The 11,198-nt window shown below is 40.3% G+C and overlaps 4 protein-coding genes across 22 annotated transcripts in view; 2 read left to right on the top strand and 2 right to left on the bottom strand.

Annotated features, from left to right (window-relative positions):
- The window catches only part of LOC126876926 (katanin p60 ATPase-containing subunit A-like 2), a 50,928-nt gene extending 47,555 nt beyond the window's left edge, over positions 1-3,373 (top strand). For 8 of the 18 annotated variants that reach the window (XM_050639763.1, XM_050639760.1, XM_050639759.1 and 5 more), the window contains 8 exons: positions 808-878; positions 952-1,008; positions 1,295-1,492; positions 1,582-1,870; positions 2,014-2,215; positions 2,274-2,404; positions 2,600-2,799; positions 2,950-3,373. In XM_050639763.1, the coding sequence (XP_050495720.1) occupies positions 808-878; positions 952-1,008; positions 1,295-1,492; positions 1,582-1,870; positions 2,014-2,215; positions 2,274-2,404; positions 2,600-2,799; positions 2,950-3,310 (1,509 nt within the window). In that variant the 3' untranslated portion in view covers positions 3,311-3,373. The other 10 variants (XM_050639766.1, XM_050639765.1, XM_050639768.1 and 7 more) reach the window with 10 other exon arrangements.
- The window catches only part of LOC126876932 (omega-amidase NIT2-A-like), a 142,407-nt gene that overhangs the window by 36,959 nt on the left and 94,250 nt on the right, over positions 1-11,198 (bottom strand). The window lies entirely within an intron of this gene.
- Positions 1-11,198, bottom strand: part of LOC126876929 (katanin p60 ATPase-containing subunit A-like 2) — a 117,417-nt gene that overhangs the window by 48,882 nt on the left and 57,337 nt on the right. Inside the window, exon 1 of one of the 2 annotated variants that reach the window (XM_050639794.1) lies at positions 2,005-2,046. The exons of the other annotated variant lie outside the window; for it this stretch is intronic. The gene's annotated coding sequence lies outside the window, so the exon portion shown is untranslated. Of the gene's footprint in view, positions 1-2,004; positions 2,047-11,198 lie in introns of those variants that run through there. 2 annotated transcript variants of the gene reach the window in all.
- LOC126876923 (uncharacterized) lies at positions 5,368-8,598 on the top strand. Its single transcript, XM_050639750.1, has 3 exons — positions 5,368-6,490; positions 6,938-7,654; positions 7,730-8,598. Exons 1-3 carry the CDS (start codon positions 5,368-5,370, stop codon positions 8,596-8,598), a joined length of 2,709 nt encoding a protein of 902 aa, XP_050495707.1.

Below are 11,198 nucleotides of genomic sequence, written 5' to 3'. Positions count from 1 at the left end.
TGTAATAGATATAAGTACAGAGCGCGTGAGCGAACTAAAAACGCGATAGAGAAGTAGAGAGAGGATGTTCCGTCCTTGTCTAATGACGCGCACTTGTACAGGAAATATGTAACAGCGGTATACGAGCAGCGTCAGTGTCCACTAGTGTGCATGCCTGATTAAACAAGAACAGGAAGTATCTATACATGGTGTTCTCTTTCTATTTCCATGTTGCATCCATCTTACTATACAGTACACACACTCAGCTATTCTATCATTATATTTGTGCGTTGCTTATGTGTGAACCAAACATTTCCATGACAACAAATCGTTTGTCTCTTGTTTGATGCTCGGTTTTCAACGGAGTTAAAAGAATTTTTTAAGAGAAACGTAATGGACGGGTTGTTTTTAAAGTAATAAACGGAAATTCTCGTATCCATTGAGAAACGATAGGCGATTTGAAAGTATCACTATGAACGGTGATTTATCGATGCAAGGTAGTATGAGTAAGATATTTTATAATCTGCGAAAAAAGGTAAGGAATATTCTAGATTTTAGATTTTAGAATTTCCACGTCACAGACGAGTGTGTTTTGTTATTTGATTTGTAATATTGCTGCAGTTCTCTTAATAGCTGTTCGTTTCATGCGATACTCGCACATAGTATCTATGACTTTTGCTTCTAACAATTTTTATAATTAGGCTGTATCAAATATTTTTAACGTTCGTGTTTCATGAAAAATCATGTGTAACTCGTTGAATTCGCAAATGTAACAAAAAATTCCACGAAAAACCTTATATTATTGTAATGAAAAAATAATTATATTAGGAGGAGAGTCGTATTTCGGAAAGTCATCGGAACATATTATACCTTGTATGTGATTATTTGGAACACAATGGGTGAGTATATTATAATTAAAATATATTCCTAGTTCCAATTCTTTTGAATAGTGTCAGTGACCAATCGAAATAGAAATCAGTGGACATCATGGAGAGAGAAGGCGAAACCAAATTTGAAAATTCGACATCGGTAATTCAGTAGTTAAGAATAACTCAATCGATAATGTAGATTAACTAGTTATAAACAAATATATGAAGTATAAATTCAAATTATTCTTATCCATCTAAAAATTGGAAATTAAAAAGCAGAAGACAAGAAATTATCTTCGAGGATTTATATAGTAAATACATTCTTTTGCCTGTCTTACCTAGAGATAAAACAGTTGTTTGATGGTTATCTTATAGTGTTCAGTCATTGCGAAAAATATTTTTAATTAGTTAAAAACTATAATTAATTAAAAGCTACATTTTTTTAGGTATATAGACGTTAGCGATGTATTATTCCGGGAAGCTCGTCTATCTCCCGAACATCGGGTTTGCGACAACATCGATTTGGAAATTATCGTTGCAGAGTATGAAAATTATTACAAGATGAAATTTCAAAAATATCCCATATTGTGTAAGAAAATAACTGGAAGGGAAATGACGAGGGAAGTGACAAATGCAAGCAAAACGTAAGAATTTAAATTATTTAACGATATTAAACGGTATTCAACGTATTCAACGTATCGTATTCAACGTATCGTATTACAATATGATCCAGTGTTTGTAGAAGTATTGAGACAAAAGCCAAATCTGTTAGTAAACAAGCGAGAAGTGAGCCTGTGAAAGAGACGAATCTACAGCAGAAGATAACTGATGACAATACGAATCATATTAATCTCGCAATGACAGTGACGTCAATATTCCCCAATGAGAGTGATGGACGTTCATCAGAAGAGCTATTTAACGTCCCAATGGAACAATCCATGCAATCGAAGATATTGAAATGCATTGAAAAGTTTTATTCAGATAATCCGGAATTACGAAAGATTGCTGAGGACATCTCATGCGTAAGTTATTTTCGATTAATATACGTATCGTAAAGCTTTTAAACGATAAAATTCCCGTCGATAAACCGTCCAACGTATATCGACGATGACGTGATTTCAGTAACGCTTCAAATATCAAATTACGTAACACTTACTTAATATAGAGAAGACGCCATTTTATCTTTGTATCGTCACAGGAGATCATAGTAAACAAATTAAATGTACATTGGGATGACGTTATAGGCCTAGAGGAATGTAAAACCGCTGTTAAGGAGGCCGTTGTGTATCCCCTTAAGTATCATATCTTTTTTGATGGCCCGTTTTCCCCCTGGAAAGGTATTTTGCTGTACGGCCCACCTGGTACAGGTAAGATACTCGTATTCTTTTCATTTCTGTACATGTTTACAAGAAATATACAAAACAGGGAAAACGAAGTTAGCGAAGGCAGTCGCGACAGAATGCCATTGCACCTTTTTTAACATAACTGCCAGCTCATTGGTCAGCAAATGGAGAGGCGATTCCGAGAAGTATATACGTGTAAGTTGCTTTGTCTATGTAAGTTTCTTTGTTCCTTTGTCTATGAAGGAGAGATTCTAGGTATAAAAAGATTTGATTTTATTTTTCGTCATTTATATATAAATAGAATAGTTGTTTGGAAAACGAAATGATATCATATTCGTGATGAGGCAATGAATTTAAGGAATTTCGAATATAATATTTAATGAATAATACATTTGTTAAACTGAACAGGTTTTATTTGAACTTGCCTATAGTCATTCGCCTACAATTATTTTTATCGACGAGATTGACTGGATCGCCACAAATAAAGGAGACTGTATATTGTCTGAACCTGCAAAGAGATTCAGATCAGAACTTCTTTCTAGATTGGATGGATTAGTGTCTAATGAGAATTCTAATGTAGTTCTTCTGGCTACAACTAATTCCCCTTGGTACGTATATCACGTTATTTCAATGTTTTCTAAGTAGAAAATATCGTAATATTTCTCCAAATTCCAAATATGTTATTGTGTTGTTTGAAGTATTCCTTCATTATTATTAGTATAATAGAACGATAATATTTATTGTAAATATGTTATTAGGGGCATTGATGCAGCTTTACTCAGGCGTCTCGAAAAGCAAATATACGTATCATTACCCAATGAAGTTGCTCGACTTGGTATATTCAAATTATACCTTAGCAACCACTTATTAGAAAATACAGATATTGTAAACCACATAGTAAAATGTACTGAAAGATATTCTTGTGCAGATATAAAATTGCTTTGTAAGCAAGCGTGGCTACCAGAAATAAGCCCGATATGGAGGAGACTTGAAAAGAAAGAAACACCTGTTACCACTTTGAAATATGAATTAAAAAGTTATGAAATATTAGCAAAATTGTTACAAAAAATGTCACCTACAGTTATGCAAATAGATAAATATGATACGTGGAACAAATAAATACGCAATCGTAAGGACAGATATTGAAAAATATAAATAAATGGATTATCGTTCGAGAAATCATTCGCATGTGTGTGCATGTGTGTGCGCGCATGTGTGTGCGCGCATGTGTGTCATGTGTGTCATGTGTGTGCGTGTGTGTGCGCGCACGCGCTATAGGCTAAGTTTAAAATGTTCGGTTGTATTATATCCTTGTATTATATATGTCGGAGATGAAAGGAAAACGGGAGCCTTCCCTTTGCAATTTTGAGGAAGCCTTCTAATGCTTTAGCCTAGATTTTATCATAACTGTAATTAAGCAATTGTCATTTGTAATTGTTTGATATTTGTGAAAGCGAAAGTGGGTTCGAGGTGACAACTGGTCGCCGAACGTAGTCACGGTCACGGGATAAACGTTTTGCCTGACGAAGGTGTGGATCGGTTGTATTGTTCTCCCTAGAAATCACATAGAATTGTACTTTAGAGATGTCGATATAATGGGACACACGTTGTATTAGGAATCAATCTCCAGACAGAAACTGCCTAGTAACGGCGTTTGAATCTTTCTCGATGTTTCCAAAGAGTATACAACAAACTTTTGACAGAAATTGCCTAGCAATAACGATTGGAACCTTCTTGATGTTTCCAGCGAGCATATAACAAACAAATGCAGTAGTATAGCGAAAAAGATTTTCATCAGATATTCATTCGTGTGATCGCCTTGGAAAGTGATACATCGAGCAATTTACCGGTGCCTCAGCAATTGTATTTTGTGTTTAAAATTATTCTACACATAGTAAAGAGTTATCCGGTTGACCGTGGATTCGTTTGAACCCCGGAACATTGTTAATAGCGTTAATTAAATTCATTATTCGTGAAACCTATTGTTACGCCGCCTAAAACATCTGCACGCCAGCCCGCGCGACCGGACAACAACCGGCCTGCGTAACGTCACTTCGACCCTCAATAAACCTAAGGACCCACCATAACTTTCACTTCCCTGTATTGTTTCGCCATGTGTCTTCAATCCGTTTGTCTTGAAGAATTTCTAAAGCTTAAAAATATTCTCGAAACACAGTCGGTTTAGAGAGGTCCTTGGGTTTATTAGTCGCACTTAAAACACGGAGAAAGCCGGGTATGCACCCATTAGGAAAATCCGAATAGCCCTGTAATAAAACAAGCTAGGTTTTTCTCACGCACACAGTCATCTATTCACCACGATGGTAGGAGACTCCCTACTCATCCCTTCGAGCAGTAGTGCAGGTCATGACCAATCGACACCGCGGTTCGTTACCCTCACTTTTCCTAACGAAAGTGGGACCAACGAATCCGCGTTCTTTAGGCACAGGGGCACACCCACACCGAACTTTTCTTCCGTATTAAAAAAAAGAGCGACAGACAGTCTAAAAACTAACGCCTAACGCGGCAGTCTACACATAGCGCGAGAGTCGCATACTTCACGCAAATCTTTTGTCGGTTCTCGGTGTTGTCGAACATACATCTTCTCTCCTAAAAATATCATAGTGCTAAGTCCATTAATACATTAATTTCCATTATAAGAGCCCTGCTCTAGCGTACATATCTACCGCATCTTCGTGCGACAAGTTGTTAATTATTTATTTCTCTACGTCAGTGTAATCTAAGTGTTGGAAATATATAATTTATAATTCTGTGAATCACAGTGTTATACAAACTCAATCACCCCTTATTATCTCAACGGAAATCAGGGGATCGATCAATTCGTGGTGTCGATTGTTATAATCGTAACGAGGATTTACGACCCCCGTTGACGTCTCTCCTCGCGATTACGTCTCCCCGCAATTGGTCGAAATTTACAAGGTCCTTCGAGCCGGATTTCGTGCCGCCAAAAAGTGCACTGACCAGTGACTATACAGTGTCGCGTGAAATCCAAGTTCCAACCACTTAGCCAACTGATCAAGGGAACCGCCATCGGAGAGAAGCACCTCCGTCGCTCAGCATCTACACGAGCCCACGCCGCATCGTAACGATTATCAACCGAATCCCAGATCAACGTCCATTCGATCAAGGTAAGATCGTTCATATTATTAAAATCAAATATGGCCCAAGCTGAACCAATCAGCACGTTACGGCGGAGACGAGGCGCCCTAGCCCGTCGACTTGCAACCATAAGGCGCGAACTCGATGAATACGAAGCGCCTGGGAAGGCAAACAGAATCTTCCTAACATCTTGCCGCAGCTCGTTCGATGAGCTTTGGAGGAGGATACTCGAAGTTCAAGAAGAGTTAGATGTGTTAGATGAGGGGGAAGATGCGCGTGTAGATTCGTTATCGCAAGAGTATCGGGAGCTTGACATGCGGTTCCTAGGTCTCTTTGAGCAAATATCAGCAACAACCCCGTCGACTACAAAAATAGGTGAGACATGCCGGAAACCAGAGCCGACCACCGTTCCAGAGGTCCGCGTGCCCCAATTCGACGGTGCCCTCGAGAACTGGACCTATTTCTACGACACGTTCTCATCCATAGTGGACCGTAACGAAGGTTTGACGAATGTCCAAAAGTTCCAGCATCTACGCTCATCTATAACTGGACGGGCCGCACAGAGTATCCAGTCATTAGAACTCACAGAGGCTAACTATTTCATCGCGCTTGACACACTGAAGGACAAGTTCAATTGCCCCCTCCAAATCTGCATGCGCCATTGGAATTTGATGCGCAACTATCCGGAAATCAAAAAGGAAACTCCAGAAGCCCTAGAGGATTTGTTGGAAACCATCAGCGTAAATCTAAAGGCGCTCGAACACCTAAAAGAGCCCGTCACATCAAACATAGCGATGATCGAATTGATCGCGTCGAAGTTGCCCTCGTCCAGCCTGCGTAAATGGCAACGCACACTGCCCCGCCAAAAGGTGCCATCCTATCAGCATCTGATAGACTTTCTCAAAACACGGGCGAACGGGACTCAATTCCTCTCTAAAGAGAAGGAATCAAAAGGGTCAACCCACAAACACCACAGTCAGCGAACAACCATACCGCATGGGCGAACCCTTGCTACAACCAGCAGAACGGTGGTGTGTCCGACCTGCAACGGACCTCACGAGATCAGACACTGCAAAATCTTCAAGGCCAAATCAGCGACCAAACGTTTTCAGATCGTGAAGAAGGCATCGTTGTGTATAAATTGCCTAGGCACAGGACATTCGCCGACACAGTGTACATCGGGTTCGTGTCGTATCTGCGGTCACCGACACCATACTTATCTACACCGCGAACAAACCCAGGTAGACTCACGGTCGTCGGACAGTCGCTCATCGAGCGGTCGGTCGTCGGGCAGTCGCGCACCGAGCGGTCGGTCGTCGGGCAGTCGTTCATCACACAAGCGAGCCTCCACCGAACAATCACCATCGGGATCATCGAAGTCGCGGTCGTCCCACAAGTCGAGGCGAACATCCGACACTTCACGGAAGCATACATCTTCGGCTCCAAGAGGCACGAAAGAGCATGCCTCGTACGAGTCACGCTCAGCCCGGATCCAGAACACCACCCCAACCTCCTCGTCCAAGTACCAACCGGGGCAAAACTGACTATCCGAGACTACGACAGCAAGGGGGATCGGACTAACAAACACATCTGCCCACACCCCTCTGCATCATGATCTGTTGGCCACAGCACAGATCAAGGTTTTGAACAAACAGGCACAACCAATCCGAGTCCGAGCCTTACTCGACACTGGGTCGAGCATGAACTTCATGACCGACAAGCTCGCGAATTCCCTCGGTATAAAGCAAAGGAGATGTGCGATCCAGATCGGAGCCCTCGACAATTTGAGCACCACGGCAAAACGATTCACCACGGCCACAATCACGTCGACGGACGGCAAGTATAAGAAAACATTGAGATTTCTTGTTATCCCGGCCATATCGACCTTCATACCAAGCGAGCCCATCGACCCCTCGAGTCTGGGATTACCCAGAAATATTCAACTAGCCGATCCACAATTCCATTGCCCAGACCCGATCGATGTCTTACTTAGTACCGGATCAACATTTGCGTCGCTGTGCATCGGGCAGGTCAATCTGGCGCAACCAGGCGAACCTGAACTACGTCTACAAAAAACACGATTCGGCTGGGTAATCGGGGGGAGTCCCACGTCCCAAACCGCGATAAATACGTTCCACGCAACCACAACGGCTCTGCAAGAGGACCTCGCACGGTTTTGGGAGATCGGCGAGGGACCGGCCACTACTCATCTTTCGGAATCTGAACGATTATGTGAAGAACATTTCCGAAACCATGTCCGACGAACCAAGGAAGGCAGATACATCGTTGCATTACCATTCAACGAAAAGCTTTCCTCACTAGGGTCATCGAAGGCCACTGCAATGAGCAGGCTCGCCTCTCTTCATCGCCGATTCCAACGCGACAAACAATATGAAACCGCGTAATGTGCTGTGATTCAAGAATATTTAGACTTGGGTCACATGACGAAGATCAACACGGATCACGCCACCGACCACGGATATTATTTACCACATCACGGCGTGATCAAGGAATCGAGCGACACCACTAAGCTACGGGTTGTGTTCGACGGCTCAGCTTCAAGTACCACGGGAATGTCTCTAAACGACGCCCTTCATACGGGTCCGAAATTACAAGAAGACCCGAGAAACATCCTATTGAGATTCCGGTCATTTCAATATGTCCTTACCGGCGACATCGAGAAAATGTACCGTCAATTCATCCTACGTCCAGAAGATCGTCCTTATCAAAAGATTCTGTGGCGTGCCGACAACGGAGAGATCGAAACTTACCGACTCAACACCGTAACGTTCGGTCTATCCGCAGCCCCGTATCTGGCCATCCGATGTCTCAAACAGTTGGCAGAAGACGAGGGACCTCGATTTCCGAGAGCAGCGCAGATCCTACGGCGAGACTTCTATGTCGACGATGCGTTGACCGGAGCCGATACGAAGGACGAAGCCCTATCAGTCAGGAATGATCTCACGAAATTACTTAAGCTAGCCGGTCTAAATATCCGCAAATGGGCATCAAACGATCGGGATCTGCTGCGAGGGCTACCTGAGGAAGACACCAACCAGAAATTACATCTCGGTGAGTCATCCACGTTAAAAACACTCGGCGTCTTTTGGGATTCAGCCGACGATACCATACTATATTCGGTCAAGACGAACAGTGACACTTCCCGAATCACAAAGCGATCAATCAGCTCAGTCATCGCACAAATCTATGATCCACTAGGATTGCTCGCGCCGGTAATCGTTCGAGCAAAAATGATTTTGCAACAAGTCTGGACATTGAAGGTTTATTAATTACAAGAAAGTTTGTAAAAGACTGAAGTTTTACGTAAAAAGTACAAATATTCTTTCAACAAAATTAGTCAAATCACATCATTATTTATACATATTGTATATAAATAAAATATGCGGATATATTACTTTACCCTAGAATTAAAATTCAATAATATTGAAGAATCTTATTTATTCAGATTTTGTACATTATCGCTTCTAACCTCGGATAATAGAACAACAAATTAAATATTTTTAAACAAAAAAACTTTGTTCCTTTGTTTGATTTCCCTTGCTCGCATTTCTTAACTGCTTAGATATAAAATACTTACGTTTTCGAAAATTCATACTTCACAAGCTACTAAACGCTTTATCTGTTCAGAATAATTTATTGTTTTCTTAACTAGGTACATACCAAATACATCTATTAAGTTGGTACTTCTCATAATTACCAGTACATAAAGCTAAAACACTTTTGTACTATGCTTGTTATACATGGATCTAACAAATAATTTAACTTGTGCATTGTCGTTTGTATATTTTGTTACGTGTAAAATATTCTATTTCTACACTACTTACAAGTTCGATAAAGTGTACATTACACATCGTGAAATTTACATATTTTCACTTGGTTACCCTGCCCAATTCGAATATAATTCAGAACGTATGTGCTATATTTATATATTCTGCATTTGTTTTGTATATTATGTACATTGATCTGATCTTTGTAAACGCGAGTTTTACGATATTAATGAGAAATTTGCCAATTTAATGGAAGTTGTTAATTTTTTCTGGCACGTTTCACGTTAGCAGACATGTTTCTTAAGTTACAGTCGAAAAGTGTTTTTATGTAAAAGAATAGGAATGATCAAGTTATTTTAAGATGACAAGATATTTCACGTCTTCTATTTAAATATAGCGTTAAATTTTAATTCCGTCAATTCGTATATACTCATACATCGAATTTCCTTTTCTCATGTCATTTCTTTTCTTTCATTTCACATTTAATTACAAAGATAAAGTGTAAGTACGTTCCTCATAAAATTAATATCAACTGTCGCAAAATATACAAAAGTAAACTAAGAAGAGAGGTACATATTATTACACAAACTGTCGTTCATATTGCATATGTACATATTGTTTATTCGACCAATCGCGGGGAGACGTAGTCGTTAGAAGAGACGTCAACGGGGGTCGTAAATCCCCGTTACGATTATAACAATCGACACCACGAATTGATCGATCCCCTGATTTCCGTTGAGATAATAGGGGTGATTGAGGTTGTATAACACTGTGATTCACAGAATTATAAATTATATATTTCCAACACTTAGGTTACACTGATGAGCATAGATAGATAGATAATCACTTATTGCACGAAGATAAGATATATATGTACGTTAGAGCAGGGCTCTTATAATTAGATTTAGTGTATTAGTGGACGTAGCACTATAAGATATTTAGGAGAGGAAATGTATGCTCGACAATACCGAGACCGACTTTCGCGTTATGCTTAGACTGCCCCGATGGGCATTAGCGGTATACTTAGTAGTTGACTTTTCCAACGATGTAGAAGAAGTGAAGTTGAGTGACGATGCTGTGTCGGAGGAAAGCTAATGATGGGTGTGTCTAGCGCACGGGACCATCGGATTTGTTGGTGCCGATGTTAGTTAAGAGAGTGAGGGAAATAGGCTTAATGTTAATTGGTTAAACGAAGGGTCTTATCCGCCCTCGAGGGAAAGTGGTTAGTGGGAGGAAAGTTGCAGCGTACGTGAGAAAAACTAACTTTCCCTTGTCCCTCCGTGGTAGACATAGTCTTTAGAAATTCTTCGGAAACAGATGTTTGTTTGGTTTGAAGGACCTTAGCAGGCAAGTGACTCGGGTTTATGACGGGTGCTTAAGGCTATTGAGGGTACGCCGTACGGAAGAGCGGACATCTGATGTCCGTCTGGCCCGCGGTGTGTGACCTGGGCCAGGCAGAGAGTCGCCCGGCGTAACACATATGCAGTATAAAAACAATACTTTTTAGTTTTTAATCTCTTGTTTAAATATTCCTAATATCTAAATTTGTATCGGTCATTGATTCGATATAACTGCGTTTATTGGAAGTAATTAAGCTATAGCCTGCGCACAAGAGAAGAAGGAACAAACACGTATAGTATACACGCTTAAATAACAAAATTAAGTCAGTTTACGTTCAATGTGAACTTGATCAAAGTTCCAGTCTCGAATTATAGAGTTTCTTACTATCAGTTTACAAAATTCGATATTACGATTATGTACCGTATTTGAAAAACATAAAATGCTTTGTTCAATTTTAAATAAAACTAATATTTACCAAAGCGAATACGAAAAAAATGTTATCATCAAACTCAATTTTCAATTATCAAACTTAATCCAGCACAAATACAAATGTTATTCGTGCTTTTTTACTTTTACTACTTTTCAACTCTCTATAGTTCGAGATTTGAGTTCCGCTAACTTTCTTTCTACTGCGCATGCGCAACAGGAAAACTGGAATTACACGTAATAGTAAAAAATTCGAAAATCTTATCCTTTCGTGGCAGCGAAAGTAACCTAGGACTAGAGGTTCCATAACATTAATAATAATAAGGCAATAATAT

This window comes from Bombus huntii, unplaced genomic scaffold (genome assembly GCF_024542735.1).
Source record: "Bombus huntii isolate Logan2020A unplaced genomic scaffold, iyBomHunt1.1 ctg00000106.1, whole genome shotgun sequence".
In the NCBI taxonomy this organism is placed as follows: Eukaryota; Metazoa; Arthropoda; class Insecta; order Hymenoptera; family Apidae; genus Bombus; species Bombus huntii.
The sequence above is the reverse complement of the archived record's forward strand: the minus strand, read 5'-3'. Positions and strand labels throughout refer to the sequence as shown.